The 16,410-nt window shown below is 47.0% G+C and overlaps 1 protein-coding gene across 1 annotated transcript in view; it reads left to right on the top strand.

The window, feature by feature from the left end:
* The window catches only part of DGKQ (diacylglycerol kinase theta), a 268,833-nt gene that overhangs the window by 86,397 nt on the left and 166,026 nt on the right, over positions 1-16,410 (top strand). Inside the window, exon 3 of the mRNA XM_073591922.1 lies at positions 15,330-15,432. Within this exon, the coding sequence (XP_073448023.1) occupies positions 15,330-15,432 (103 nt within the window). The remainder of the gene's footprint in view (positions 1-15,329; positions 15,433-16,410) is intronic.

Below are 16,410 nucleotides of genomic sequence, written 5' to 3'. Positions count from 1 at the left end.
TCATTACAGATCGGCAGATTTTTTACAGAATACAGGCACAGGCACACGTTAGTAAGGTACAGAGGGGATAAGAAGATTTCATAGTAGTGGGTTAACAACCACTTTAATGTCTAAACCTCTGACAAAAGTGAGTACACCCCTAAGTGAAAATGTCCAAATTGGGCCCAAAGTGTCACTATTTTGTGTTGCCGCCATTATTTTCCAGCGCTGCCTTAACCCTCTTGGGCATGGAGTTCATCAGAGCTTCACAGGTTGCCACTGGAGTCCTCTTCTGCTCTTCCATCATGACATTACGGTCACAGAGCTGGTGGATGTTAGAGACCTTCTGCTCCTCCACCTTCCGTTTGAGGATGCTTAATAGGGTTTAGGTCTGGAAACAGGCTTGGCCAGTCCATCACCTTTACCCTTAGCTTCTTTAACAAGGCTGTGGTCGTCTTGGAGGTGTGTTTGTGGTCATTATTATGTTGGAATACTGCCCTGCGGCCCAGTCCCTGAAGGGAGGGGATCATGCTCTGCTTCAGTATGTCTCCGTACATGTTGGCATTCATGGTTCCCTCAATGAACTGTAGCTCCCCAGTGTCAAGAGCACTCATGCAGCCCCAGACCATGAGATGAATATACAAAGTAATTCTGCGCTGTCCTAGAAAAACACAAATAAGCAGCTAACACGGATATATGCAAGTAGAAAGGAAACAAAATAAGTGTAGCGCTAAAACAGTATTAAATGTCCAACATAAAGACAATATAAACCAGGAGTTGGTAAAACCTCTAGATGCAAATTAGAGGAAAGTCCTCCATGGTCGTATGGCTCCTAATGGCTGGTGGTCCATAGAAATTGTGTGACTTCATGTAAAGAGCAAATCAATAAGTGCATAACATCTGAAGTGAAGACAGACAAAGCACACCACCACCGACAATGAGGAGGCTTACCAGATCTATTGGACCCAAAGAGACATACACCCAGTTGGGTCAAAACAGGCTTGGGTGACGAATGGTTATAGGTAATCCAGAAGGGTGGGGGTCCTGGGATGACCCATAGACTGGTGTGTCCCTCAGGATGATGTTAGAACACAGATGACGGTAATGATAAATGGGGAGGAAGAAGGAAAGACCACATAGTGTAAATCCATAAAACAGGTAACAAATTTATTAAAAATGAGAGATACACTCACATGCAAATCTTTTAAAATCAGCGCTGTAAAATATATGGCGGCAGTGGGGTCCTACTGACGCGTTTCGTCCTCTTAGACATCGTCTGTGAGCCCCAGACCATGACACTAACACCACCATGCTTGACTGTAGGCAAAACATGTGTCTTTGTACTCCTCACCTGGACGCGGCCACACATGTGTGACACCATCTGAACCAAATAAGTTTATCTTGGTCTCATCAGACCACAGGACATGGTGGGGGGGTATAGCGGTGGCTGTGGACAGGAGGGGGGGATACAGAGGTGGCTGTGGACAGGGGATACAAGAAAATGCTTGCCCAGTGTTTAATAATGTCATCTGCAAAAATGTCTGTGTTTATATAATAAAAATGCAGCTATATACCTCAAAAGAGCTCCACACGGCGCTCACGTGACTCCGCTGCCTCTCTTCGCCTCGTCTGACAATTGCAGCGGGCGGGGCCAAGAATGACATCAGTCAGGAGGGGGGGAGGTGGAGCAGGAAGAGGAGAGAGGCGGCAAGTCACCTGAACGCCGAGCGGCGCTGGTATATAGCTCCATTTATATTATATAACAGACAATTTTGCAGATGACATTAAACGGAGACCCACTTGTCCCCGGCCCGGGTGCCCATAGATTAATCACAGGCACTGACGGGCCGGAGATTTATCGGTGGCGGGCTGCGGGTTGCCAACCCCATGAGGTGCCATGTTGAACTTCCAGTGACCAGTATGAGAGAGTGAGAGCGATAACACCAAATTTAACACACCTGCTCCCCATTCACACCTGAAACCTTGTAACACTAACGAGTCACATGACACCGGGGAGGGAAAAGGGCTAATTGGGCCCAATTTGTACATTATCACTTAGGGGTGTACTCGCTTTTGTTGCCAGCAGTTTAGACATTAATGGCTGTGTGTTGAGTAATTTTGAGGGGACACAAATTTACACAAATTTATACAAGCTGTACACTCACTATTTTACAATGTAGCAAAGTGTAATTTCTTCAGTGTTGTCACATGAAAAGATAACGAGCAGGGCCCTCTGATTCCTCTTGTACCAAATTGTAATAACTGTAATGTCTGCCCTCATGTTGTAAATAGCTGCGCAAACTGTTGGCGCTATATAAAACCTGTATAATAATTATATATACACAGTGGGGACGGAAAGTATTCAGACCCCTTTACATTTTTCACTCTTATATTGCAGCCATTTGCTAAAATCATTTTAGTTCATTTTTTTTCCTCATTAATGTACACACAGCACCCCATATTGACAGAAAAACACAGAATTGTTGACATTTTTGCAGATTTATTAAAAAAGAAAAACTGAAATATCACATGGTCCTAAGTATTCAGAGCCTTTGCTCAGTATTTAGTAGAAGCACCCTTTTGATCTAATACAGCCATGAGTCTTTTTGGGAAATATGCAACAAGTTTTTCACACTTGGATTTGGGGATCCTCTGCCATTCCTCTTTGCAGATCCTCTCCAGTTCTGTCAGGTTGGATGGTAAACGGTGGACAGCCATTTTTAGGTCTCTCCAGAGATGTTCAATTGGGTTTAAGTCAGGGTTCTGGCTGGGCCATTCAAGAACAGTCACCGAGTTGTTGTGAAGCCACTTGTCAAGTACTCACCAAGGCCGAGTTGCTGAGAGAGGCTTCCCTTGCAGCTGGGCGCACGATACCCCTGGAAGTGGAACAGCGGGTATTGGACACTAAGAAGCATGGGTCACCAGCAGGTAGAAGAGGTAGCAGGAGGGTCCTCTGGCAGAGAGGAGATCCGTGCAGGGTGGACCTTACACTGGACTGGAACTGGCTTAGCTGAAGTCCAAAACAGCGGAGTCTGGAGGAGAAGACTAGAGCCGGTTCAGTGAAGCAGCTGAGGGTCAAACACAGAGGCAAAGTCCAGAAACAAGCTGGGGGTCAAACACGGGTAGTCAGGCAGAAGTGGAGCAGGCTGATGATCAATAACTGGGATCAGGCAGAGTCCAGGAGGAGGTCGAGGGTCAAACATAGGAATCAAGCAGGTAGAGAAGTCCGTGAGGCATGCCAGAGGTCAAAGTGCTGGAGAGGTTCAGGAGAGGTCAGGTCAATCCGGGTCACAACAGGTAGGCACAGGTACACAGGTTCAGGAACAGGTTACAGGAAGCTGAGAAGACAAATCAGTACTGAGACAATACACAGGCCATCTTTTATAGGCCCGCCAGGAGGACTCCCGCTGTCCACGCAATTACGCCGCATCGCGCACCCGCAGTATCGTGCACTTGTATGTGCGAACCCGCCGAATCGCGCACCCGTGTGCGCCGAAGCGCAACTCTACTGCGCAGGCGCACAGGAAAGCGGCGACAGGTCAGATATCTGTTATTCCTCTGACACCACTCCTTCGTTATTTTAGCTATGTGCTTAGGGTCATTGTCTTGTTGGAAGGTAAACCTTTGGCCCAGTCTGAGGTCCTGAGCACTCTGGAGAAGATTTTCATCCCAGGATATCCCTGTACTTGGCCACATTCATCTTTCCCTCGATTGCAACCAGTCGTCCTGTCCCTGCAGCTGAAAAACACCCCCACAGCATGATGCTGCCACCACCATGCTTCACTGTTGGGACTGTATTGGACAGGGGATAAGCAGTGCCTGGTTTCTCCACACATACTGCTTAGAATTAAGGCCAAAAAGTTCTATCTAGATCTCATCAGACCAAAGAATCTTATTTCTCGGGCCACTCTGCCATAAAGCCCCGACTGGTGGAGGGCTGCAGTGATGGTTGACTTTCTACAACTTTCTCCCATCTCCCGATTGCATCTCTGGAGCTCAGCCACAGTGATCTTTGGGTTCTTCTTTACCTCTCTCACCAAGGCTCTTCTCCGATAGCTCAGTTTGGCCAGATGGCCAGCTCTAGAAAGGGTTCTGCTCGTCCCAATCGTCTTCCATTTAAGGATTATGGAGGCCACTGTGCTCTTAGGAACCTTAAGTGCAGCAGAATGTTTTTTTTGTAACCTTGGCCAGATCTGTGCCTTGCCACAATTCTGTCTCTGAGCTCTTCAGGCAATTCCTTTACCTCATGATTCTCATTTGCCCTGACATGCACTGTGAGCTGTAAGGTCTTATATAGACAGGTGTGTGGCTTTCCTAATCAAGTCCAATCAGTATAATCAAACACAGCTGGACTCAAATGAAGGGGTAGTGTCATGAGAGGGTTTACCCGTTGGTGGCGCTATCGGCCTCTTGGATCGCAGTACCAGTGTTCACCAGCGGGTGTCTTCCAACACCTGGGACCTGCAGTAAGAGGTCTCTCCTGCTGGTGGCACTGTTGCATCCTTGGGTCGTAGTACCGGTGTCCACCAGCGGGTGCACTCCGGCAGTGTGGAGCAAACAGCACACTCTGCGATCAGCTGTGACATGAGGTCAATTACCACAGCCTTATAAATACCCGGCAAGCCTTGGTATCTTCCTTCCTTGCGCCCTGATCTGTTATCCTGTAAACCTGTATCGGACCCTGACCCTGAACCTGTTCCTGAGCCTGTATCCTATCCCATCCATTATCTCCCTTTCCCAACCTGCCCTTGTTCAGTTGCTGATCTCCTGTGTATGACCTTGGCTTGGCTAACGTTTATGTTCCTGGTATATCCCTTGTTCCTGCTGACCTGCTGTGTATGACCCTGGCCTGGCTGACATCTGTGATTCCGGTATTGCCCCTTGCTGTATATATTATCTGTTGTCTGTGGGTTTCTGTCGGTTGGTTGAGCACTATTTGTATTTGGGGTGTTGGTTTATTTATATTACTTATCTTAAATAAACATTATTCTTATTTCACTTTACATGCGTTTTGGTTTCCTCTTTGCAGTCCACACAATCTGGTCACATCTGTTCATGACAGTATACCAAGGCCATCTCTGACCAGAAGTGGCTGCACAAGGGAACCATCTCGGTTCTGTTGCACATTACTGGGATGAATTCAGACATAATTGCTTATTATGCTCTGCTGGCAACAGAGAGTTCTGAATATCTCTGCCAGACATTGAAAGGGTGGTCCAGTGATCAGCTGCTGGAGATTATCCGTTTAGCTCACTCTGTGGTCGATCAGGGCAGTATAGGGTTTGAGGATGTTCAGCCTTTGATTGGAATGTGTACAGAGCTGGCTCTGCCTTGTATCCCAAAGGGCCATGATGACTTTTCTCCCCCCTTCAGCATTAACCAGGTTGTGTCCTTAGTATGGCTGTTGGAGGATGACTCTGCATCCTTTTTTGAGCATTATTCGGTTTGTCCCAAACAGTTGTTGAAGGATTGTATAGATGAAGTGCAGTCGCTGGTCAGACAGAGGGAATGTGAGTCCACTTTTGTGCTACCTGTACTTCAGGCATTGTTAGACCTGTTATGCTCAGCTTCTGTCAGCTCTCCACAAACCAGACCTGCTACTAAATACCTGCCTGCTCAGATGTCCTTTCTCCCATCACCCCTGGCAACCTCAGCTGCAGTCCAATATACCCTGCTCCCCACCAAGTATCAATGCCCTGTTTCTACTTCCTGCACCTATCCTGCCTTTAACCCTCCTGCCTCTTCTCTAATACCTGCAACTTCCCCACAAGAACTCCCTCTGGCCGCTGTTCCCCCTTCCTTGCCATATCCTAGCCCTTCCTTTCAGTACGCCTCACCTCCTGTCTACAGTCCTACAGCCACCTACAGATCTCCAGCAGTTAAGCCAAAGAAGAAACGGAAGTTCTTCCCCACTCACACAATCCTGCCAGTAACCCAACCTGCTCCCACTTTCCAGTCTGATGTGCCAGCTTCCCAGCCTGATGTTCCAGCTTCCCAGCCTGATGTTCCAGCTTCCCAGCCTGATGTTCCAGCTTCCCAGCCTGATGTTCCAGCTTCCCAGCCTGATGTTCCAGCTTCCCAGCCTGATGTCTTGATGCCTGCCTATCAGCCTGATGTTCCAGCTTCCCAGCCTGATGTTCCAGCTTCCCAGCCTGATGTTCCAGCTTCCCAGCCTGATGTTCCAGCTTCCCAGCCTGATGTTCCAGCTTCCCAGCCTGACGTGCCAGCTTCCCAGCCTGACGTGCCAGCTTCCCAGCCTGACGTGCCAGCTTCCCAGTCTGATGTCTTGATGCCTGCCTATCAGCCTGATGTTCCAGCTTCCCAGCCTGATGTTCCAGCTTCCCAGCCTGACGTTCCAGCTTCCCAGCCTGACGTTCCAGCTTCCCAGCCTGACGTTCCAGCTTCCCAGCCTGACGTTCCAGCTTCCCAGCCTGACGTTCCAGCTTCCCAGCCTGACGTTCCAGCTTCCCAGCCTGACGTTCCAGCTTCCCAGCCTGACGTTCCAGCTTCCCAGCCTGACGTTCCAGCTTCCCAGCCTGACGTGCCAGCTTCCCAGTCTGACGTGCCAGCTTCCCAGTCTGACGTGCCAGCTTCCCAGTCTGACGTGCCAGCTTCCCAGTCTGACGTGCCAGCTTCCCAGTCTGACGTGCCAGCTTCCCAGTCTGACGTGCCAGCTTCCCAGTCTGACGTGCCAGCTTCCCAGTTTGATGTGCCAGCCTCCCAGCCTGATGTCTTGAAGCTTGCCTTCCAGCCTGATGTCTTGATGCCTACCTACCAGTCTGATGTACCAGCTTCCCAGTTTGATGTGCCAGCTTCCCAGTTTGATGTGCCAGCTTCCCAGTTTGATGTACCAGCTTCCCAGTTTGATGTGCCAGCTTCCCAGTTTGATGTGCCAGCTTCCCAGTTTGATGTACCAGCTTCCCAGTTTGATGTGCCAGCTTCCCAGTTTGATGTGCCAGCTTCCCAGTTTGTGCCAGCTTCCCAGCCTGATGTCTTGCAGCTTGCCTTCCAGCCTGATGTCTCGAAGATTGCCTCCCTGTCTGATGTGCCAGCTTCCCAGTCTGATGTGCCAGCTTCCCAGTCTGATGTGCCAGCTTCCCAGTCTGATGTGCCAGCTTCCCAGTCTGATGTGCCAGCTTCCCAGTCTGACGTGCCAGCTTCCCAGCCTGACGTGCCAGCTTCCCAGTCTGATGTCTTGATGCCTGCCTATCAGCCTGATGTTCCAGCTTCCCAGCCTGATGTTCCAGCTTCCCAGCCTGATGTTCCAGCTTCCCAGCCTGACGTTCCAGCTTCCCAGCCTGACGTTCCAGCTTCCCAGCCTGACGTTCCAGCTTCCCAGCCTGACGTTCCAGCTTCCCAGCCTGACGTTCCAGCTTCCCAGCCTGACGTTCCAGCTTCCCAGCCTGACGTTCCAGCTTCCCAGCCTGACGTTCCAGCTTCCCAGTCTGACGTGCCAGCTTCCCAGCCTGACGTTCCAGCTTCCCAGCCTGACGTTCCAGCTTCCCAGTCTGACGTGCCAGCTTCCTAGTCTGACGTGCCAGCTTCCCAGTCTGACGTGCCAGCTTCCCAGTCTGACGTGCCAGCTTCCCAGTCTGACGTGCCAGCTTCCCAGTCTGACGTGCCAGCTTCCCAGTCTGACGTGCCAGCTTCCCAGTCTGACGTGCCAGCTTCCCAGTCTGACGTGCCAGCTTCCCAGTCTGACGTGCCACCTTCCCAGTCTGACGTGCCAGCTTCCCAGTTTGATGTGCCAGCCTCCCAGCCTGATGTCTTGAAGCTTGCCTTCCAGCCTGATGTCTTGATGCCTACCTACCAGTCTGATGTGCCAGCTTCCCAGTTTGATGTGCCAGCTTCCCAGTTTGATGTGCCAGCTTCCCAGTTTGATGTGCCAGCTTCCCAGTTTGATGTGCCAGCTTCCCAGTTTGTGCCAGCTTCCCAGCCTGATGTCTTGCAGCTTGCCTTCCAGCCTGATGTCTCGAAGATTGCCTCCCTGTCTGATGTGCCAGCTTCCCAGTCTGATGTGCCAGCTTCCCAGTCTGATGTGCCAGCTTCCCAGTCTGATGTGCCAGCTTCCCAGTCTGATGTGCCAGCTTCCCAGTCTGATGTGCCAGCTTCCCAGCCTGATGTCTCGATGCCTGCCTACCAGCCTGATGTGCCAGCTTCCCAGACGGATGTGCCAGCTTCCCAGACGGATGTGCCAGCTTCCCAGACGGATGTGCCAGCTTCCCAGTTTGATGTGCCAGCTTCCCAGCCTGATGTCTTGCAGCTTGCCTTCCAGCCTGATGTCTTGAAGATTGCTTCCCAGACTGATGTGCCAGCTTCCCAGACTGATGTGCCAGCTTCCCAGACTGATGTGCCAGCTTCCCAGACTGACGTGCCTGCTGCCCAGCTCGAAGTGCCCATGCCTGCTGCCCAGCCTGATGTGCCTGCTGCCCAGCTCGAAGTGCCCGTGCCTGCTGCCCAGCTCGAAGTGCCTGCTGCCCAGCTCGAAGTGCCCATGCCCGCTGCCCAGCCTGATGTGCCTGCTGCCAAGCTCGAAGTGCCCGTGCCCGCTGCCCAGCCTGATGCGCCTGCTGCCCAGCTCGAAGTGCCCATGCCTGCTGCCCAGCCTGATGTGCCTGCTGCCCAGCTCGAAGTGCCCATGCCCGCTGCCCAGCCTGATGTGCCTGCTGCCCAGCTCGAAGTGCCCATGCCCGCTGCCCAGCCTGATGTGCCTGCTGCCCAGCTCGAAGTGCCCATGCCTGCTGCCCAGCCTGATGTGCCTGCTGCCCAGCTCAAAGTGCCCATGCCTGCTGCCCAGCCTGATGTGCCTGCTGCCCAGCTCGAAGTGCCCATGCCTGCTGCCCAGCCTGATGTGCCTGCTGCCCAGCTCGAAGTGCCCATGCCCGCTGCCCAGCCTGATGTGCCTGCTGCACAGCTCGATGTGCCTGCTGCCAAGCTCGAAGTGCCCGTGCCCGCTGCCCAGCCTGATGCGCCTGCTGCCCAGCTCGAAGTGCCCATGCCTGCTGCCCAGCCTGATGTGCCTGCTGCCCAGCTCGAAGTGCCCATGCCCGCTGCCCAGCCTGATGTGCCTGCTGCACAGCTCGAAGTGCCTGCTGCCAAGCTCGAAGTGCCCGTGCCCGCTGCCCAGCCTGATGCGCCTGCTGCCCAGCTCGAAGTGCCCATGCCTGCTGCCCAGCCTGATGTGCCTGCTGCCCAGCTCGAAGTGCCCATGCCCGCTGCCCAGCCTGATGTGCCTGTTGCCAAGCTCGAAGTGCCCATGCCCGCTGCCCAGCCTGATGTGCCTGCTGCCCAGCTCGAAGTGCCCATGCCCGCTGCCCAGCCTGATGTGCCTGCTGCACAGCTCGAAGTGCCTGCTGCCAAGCTCGAAGTGCCCGTGCCTGCTGCCCAGCCTGATACGCCTGCTGCCCAGCTTGAAGTGCCCGCTGCCCAGCTTGGTATGTTCCTGCCCGCTGTCATCTCGGATGTGCCCGCTGTCATCTCGGATGTGCCCGCTGCCTGCTCGGATGTGCCCGCTGTCTTCTCAGACATACCCACTGTCCAGTTTGATGTACCCGATGCCCAGCCTGATGTGCCCTCATCTGTTCGGTTGGAGGCCATGAACTTTGGACAATTGCACCTTGTTAGAGCGTCCGGAGGCCGCTCCTTTAGGGGGGGTACTGTCATGAGAGGGTTTACCCGTTGGTGGCGCTATCGGCCTCTTGGATCGCAGTACCAGTGTTCACCAGCGGGTGTCTTCCAACACCTGGGACCTGCAGTAAGAGGTCTCTCCTGCTGGTGGCACTGTTGCATCCTTGGGTCGTAGTACCGGTGTCCACCAGCGGGTGCACTCCGGCAGTGTGGAGCAAACAGCACACTCTGCGATCAGCTGTGACATGAGGTCAATTACCACAGCCTTATAAATACCCGGCAAGCCCTCATAGGCTTGCCTTGGTATCTTCCTTCCTTGCGCCCTGATCTGTTATCCTGTAAACCTGTATCGGACCCTGAACCTGTTCCTGAGCCTGTATCCTATCCCATCCATTATCTCCCTTTCCCAACCTGCCCTTGTTCAGTTGCTGATCTCCTGTGTATGACCTTGGCTTGGCTAACGTTTATGTTCCTGGTATATCCCTTGTTCCTGCTGACCTGCTGTGTATGACCCTGGCCTGGCTGACATCTGTGATTCCGGTATTGCCCCTTGCTGTATATATTATCTGTTGTCTGTGGGTTTCTGTCGGTTGGTTGAGCACTATTTGTATTTGGGGTGTTGGTTTATTTATATTACTTATCTTAAATAAACATTATTCTTATTTCACTTTACATGCGTTTTAGTTTCCTCTTTGCAGTCCACACAATCTGGTCACATCTGTTCATGACAGGTAGAACCATCTCAAGGATGATCAGAAGAAATGGATAGCACCTGAGTTAAATATGAGTGTCACAGCAAAGGGTCTGAATAATTAGGACCGTGTGATATTTCAGTTTTTCTTTTTTAATAAATCTGCAAACGTCTCAACAATTCTGTGTTTTTCTGTCAATATGGGGTGCTGTGTGTACATAAATGAGGAAAAAAATGAACTTAAATGGTTTTAGCAAATAGCTGCAATATAACAAAGAGTGAAAAATTTAAGGGGGTCTGAATACGTTCCATCCCCACTGTCTGTCTGTCTGTCTGTCTGTCTGTCTGTCTGTCTATCTACACAATAATATAAAACCAAAAAATAGGGAGAAGGCTGTGACTGTGTGTGGATGAAGTTTGGTCTGTCTGACCCAAATAGTGAGAAAGTAGCAAAAAACACCTAGTATCCAAAGGTACAGTGAAGGACCCCTTAGGGTCGTTAATAGACAGACCAAAACCAGGAAGTAAAAAAGTATACATTTATTACAAAATACCAGTAGTATACACATAAGTACAATACATATGAGGCGTAAACACCATATCTGATACCCTAAATGATACAATTGTATGGACTGGTCACTGTCCTGGTGCAGGATGTACTAGTGACGGTCAACACAGTGTATAACACCTTACATGTTATGGACTAAAGGTCCTTCTTCAGAGGTTTTTGTTATTAATTCAGATGGGTATAGATTTTCTACAAAAGAGAGTATACAAGTAAATGAAACATTAGTATAGAGTAATAATAGTCAATAATATTTCAGCTAGCCAACAAACTATGCAATACATTAACATGACATATGATGACAATCATGAACTAATTTTCTTACATGGTAACCAATTCACATTGAGCATACGTATGAAGGGAATAGAATGATCAAGACACTCTTAGGTCACAAGGGCATATATCCACCAAGTCCGTCAACACCAGAGCCAAACTAGGGCGAGGAACTTGCTAGATTTACTAAATTTACTAGACATGATGTTAAAGCCTATATGGATAAACATGGCATGGGGGAACATAAAACCTGAACTAAACTGTGGGACAGTATGAAGAATGTTACAGAGTCTGTATCACAGAACAAGTTACATCCATAGAATTTACAAAACAGTTGAGATGTTCTTTAGACAGGATAATTATACAAAACATCCAGTAGGACAGTAGATAGTAATATGAAAAGATTATATACATGGCTAAGATTGGTAGGTAAAAAAAACCCTATATAGAGATTATCTGTGCCAATATAGAGATATGAATAGTCCCCATTGATAGGTATAGATGGAATCGGTTGTTGCCAAGAGTAGAGGACTATGTTAGGTTGTACCCTACATATCCAATTCACAGACTCCAAACTCAAATCCTGGAAGATAGGTCCTATAATTGAAGGCCTCATCGAATCCTGGAGCCGTGGTGGCCTTCAGATGAAATCTCCTTCTGAGTTAAGTCTGCAAAAATAGTTTATTGTAATCACCTCCCCGTGATGTGGGGCCAATATAATCAAGTGCAAGAAATTTGATTTTTGGACCTTTGTCTCCATGTATATGCATTATACACTGTGTGGACCGTCACTAGTCCATCCTGCACCAGGATAGTGACCAGTCCATACAATTGTATTATTTAGGGTATCAGATATGGTTTTTATGCCTCATATGTATTGTTATTATGTGTATACTATTGTTATTTTGTAATAAATTTATACTTTTCTACTTCCTGGTTTTGGTCTGTCTATTAACGACCTTAATGGGTCCTTCACCGTACCCATTTTTTTTTAAACCTGTGTATTTAGCTGTTTGCCTGGAGTTTGACTCAGCACAACTCCTTTAGGGCTTGCTCACACCACAACAATTTCTGCATTTGGATGCATTTTTCATACGCATTTACTAGGGTGTTTCATTTTTCTAAAGATGTGATTTACACATGACTTTGCTTACGCCCCGAGTCTCAGCGATGTAAAAGATATATATGCCAAATTTCAAGAAGATTGGATAATATTTAGGGGTTGCACACATCACTTTTATCAAAGTCTGTGGGCTTCACTTGATAAGAAGTCATATACAACAATGCTGGATGAAGAAAGTCTCGTTCAAGGCTTTCTAGAAGAACGAGTGAAAATCGTTAACTACATCCAGAATGTCCTAAAAGACGGAATTCATCAAGAGAAGACTACAAAGAGTTATTACAACTCTCACTCCTGTACCTAGGAGGTTGGTCTAAAAACGACTTCAGTTCCAGGGGCACTGCATCAAGCAAGGTGGATGGCAAAGGCAATATATGCACTTAACCTCTTACCGACCGCCGCACGACGATGTACATCCAAACTTTGATGGGGATATCGTTGTTATGGCAGCAGCTAGCTGCCATAACCCCGGTATCCCCGTTTTCGTGCGGCGGCCGGCTTTCAGATAAAAGTGGTCCCTCCCCCGGATTCGCCGCGAGACCACTTTTATCGGTGGCGGGCCCCCCCCTCCCGCCGCGATCCGGTGCCCTCCGCCGCTTACCGGAGCCGTCGGTAGTGGCGGAGGCGATCGCCTCTTTCCCTGTGGTGTGCCTGGAGACGAGTGAGGCTAAGATGGCGCCCACTCGTCTCCATGACACTGCTGGGCGGAAGCGACGCCAAAACGTCACTTCCGTCCACGCCTCTTAAAGGCATATTTTTTTCAATGTCATTTTTTTAAATGACTTTTTTTTTTTTTTTTTTTATTGCATTTCAGTGTAAATATGAGATCTGAGGTCTTTTTGACCCCAGATCTCATATTTAAGAGGACCTGTCATGCTTTTTTTCTATTACAAGGGATGTTTACATTCCTTGTAATAGGAATAAAAGTGACACCTTTTTTTTTTTTTAAAACAGTGTAAAAATAAATAAAATAATGTAAAATAAATAATAAAATTAAAAAAAAAAAACCCCTGTCCCGACGAGCTTGTGCGCAGAAGCGAACGCATACGCGAGTAGCGCCCGCATATGAAAACGGTGGTCAAACCACACATGTGAGGTATCTCCGCGATCGGTAGAGCGAGAGCAATAATTCTAGCCCTAGACCTCCTCTGTACCGCAAAATATGCAACCTGTAGAATTTTTTAAACATCGCCTATGGAGATTTTTGAGGGTAAAAGTTTGACGCCATTCCACGAGCGGGCGCAATTTTGAAGCGTGACATGTTGGGTATCAATTTACTTGGCATAACATTATATTTCACAATATAAAAAAAATTGGGCTAACTTTACTGTTGTCTTATTTTTTTTATTCAAAAAAGTGAATTTTTTCCAAAAAAAGTGCTCTTTTAAGACCGCTGCGCAAATACGGTGCAAAAAATAGTATTGCAACGACCGCCATTTTATTCTCTAGGGTGTTAGAAGAAAAACCATACATAATGTTTGGGGGTTCTAAGTAATTTTCTAGCAGAAAAACCTGTTTTAAACATGTAAACACCTAAACATTCAAAACGAGGCTGGTCCTTTTGTGGTTAAAATTGTCCTCTTCACTAAACAGTTGAATATTCCTCAAGGACAATTGGAAGGAATGAAACGGGTTGCACATTTTGTCAGCCTCATATGTTCACTTTTGGCATGAAGCAATTGTAAGTCGATGGGCTCCAAAGAATGATTTGGATATGATACAGCTTTTGAGCACTTACCCAGATGCAGACGTAAAAAAATGTGCTCTCACAGTTGCTAAGAGACACCTTTGGTATCTGTCAGAAACAAACGTAAGATTGGCTTTTTTGGACGAATGTATTACTCAGGCTGTTAAGGAAAATATGACTAAAAATTTAGAAACCAAACCTGCAAAGAAAAAGGAAGTGAGACCATTAGAGGGTAAAAACATGTTTTTTGAAGGAAAAGACCTGAGCCATCTTGTTACTAATAAAACAAAGACGTTCTTTGAATTGTTTGGGATCCACAACGTGACAGAATACTGCAGTGATTCTCTAAGAAGCCATGTGAACGCTCTTAAGGTTGTCATGTGAACGCTCTTAAGGTGATATCAATGATACCGCAGAAGGAGGAATTGCTCTGATAAAAAATATAACGAATCGGTCAGGGATGAACAACAAAAACAATTCTTGTTGAGGGTAGTTGAGCATCACAGAAAAGTCGTCACCAAGCGAACAAAACAAGGGATAGCATCGTTCAAAATTGATTAATATAACACATGTTTTGCCTATCATATTACTTAGTGTAATATTAATCATTACATATTAATCTTAGTGTATAGTTTTAATAGTATTTTAACTTTGTGATTTCTAGTTTTCCCAATAAAAGTAATTAACATTGAAAAATCTTATTTTTTGTCTACTTTTACAAAACAGATTAAAGTGTACAACCTCTTAATATTATCCAATCTTCTTGAAATTTAGCATATATATCTTTTACATCACTCAGACTCGGGGCGTAAGCAAAGTCTACAAACATTTTACAGTTTATTTTTTTTCCATTAGAAAATGAAACACCCTAGCGTTTACACATGTTTTTGACGTGTTTTGAATGCGTTTCAGTGCTTTATTTCCTTTTTTTTTTTTTTTTTTGCATTTTGACACTTGAAAAATCCTTTCCGTTCAGAATGATATGCATTTACACATGGTTTGATACATTCCAAGTGAAACAAATGCAGCAGGCTGTACTTCTGTTGGAAGCACTGGAACTGACTGCACTGGTGTGAACTAGGTCCATTGGATTACATATCAAATAATGTGCATGCATTCTGGATGCAATTTAAAAAAGCACTGGAGAAGTGGCTGTTTTTGTATTCTGTAAACCAAACAAAAACTTCTGAGCAAACTGTATCTATGTCCTTCATCTGTGCGCAATAATGCAGGAATTTCTTGAATCACCTGTTGTGGTTAGACTCGTTGCAGCTTGTAACGGTGCCTATAGAACAGGCAGACTTGCTGTATTTCTGTTGTATTTGTAATGTTTTCCGGAATATAACTAAACTCAAGTTTAACCATACTTTTACAATTCTGTTGACAGGTTCCTGTTTCACATTGCTTTCGTCCACCTGGACATCACAAAAAGAAGTTCTGCGCAGTCTGTAGAAAACTTCTGGAAGATAGTTTGGCCTTACGGTGTGAAGGTAAATTTTAATTAGACACGTATTTGGTTTAGGCATGGTTTAAGAATGCAGTGCGGTAATAGTTAGTAAGATTGAATAAAGACACCAGTCCATGCAGTTCAACCTGAATGAGCACCCACAATTGTCCCCATCCCATCCAGATGCCCATCCACTATATATCTATATCTATATATATAATTAGGGTACCCATGTAGCAACATCAATCTATGCAGTGCTCCACACACATCCCCAAGGGGTCTGCAATCTAAGGTCCCCAACTTACACCCATACACCAGGGCCAGTTTTTGGACAGAAGCCAATAAACCTACCAGCATGTCTTTGAAGTGTGGGAGGAAACCGGAGTACCCGGAGGAAACCCACGCAGGCACAGGGAGAACATGCAAACTCCAGGCAGGTAGTGTTGTGGTTGGGATTCGAACCAGTGACTCTATTGCTGCAAGGTGAGAGTGCTAACCACTACACCACTGTGCTGCCAAATAATATATATAATAGGTAATATCTCTTAACCAATCAGATGTCAGTTAAAGCTTTTTTTATATATTTTTTTTATATTGGCTAAAAATTCTGTGGAAAAAATATTGTATGTTTAAGAAAAATGTAATCTAATTTTTTTTTTTGTAAAAATTGTCTAGGCTGTATTTGACATATGGGCCAGCCCCTGTGGGCTGGTGCCATTGGCAAACTCAAAAACAAAAGTAAAAAGGCATAAATTACCTGACCTAATTAGTCCAAATTCCACTCACTAGTAGGGTGTTGTCATTGTAGCCAAACAACCAAACACTAGAACAAAGACCCTTGTATCAAGAGACAAGATAAACATGTTTTTGTGGGTGGGTTTATCAAGAATAAATGTATTATTTTTACTATGTATAAAAAATACTTTTAGATTAAAAAGGAGGGTATATATTAACCCCCAGATTCAGAGGATGCACACAAACAAATACGGTGCATAAGAACTTTGCATATCTGACAAACAAA

This window comes from Aquarana catesbeiana, linkage group LG01 (assembly GCF_042186555.1).
Source record: "Aquarana catesbeiana isolate 2022-GZ linkage group LG01, ASM4218655v1, whole genome shotgun sequence".
In the NCBI taxonomy this organism is placed as follows: Eukaryota; Metazoa; Chordata; class Amphibia; order Anura; family Ranidae; genus Aquarana; species Aquarana catesbeiana.
The sequence above is the reverse complement of the archived record's forward strand: the minus strand, read 5'-3'. Positions and strand labels throughout refer to the sequence as shown.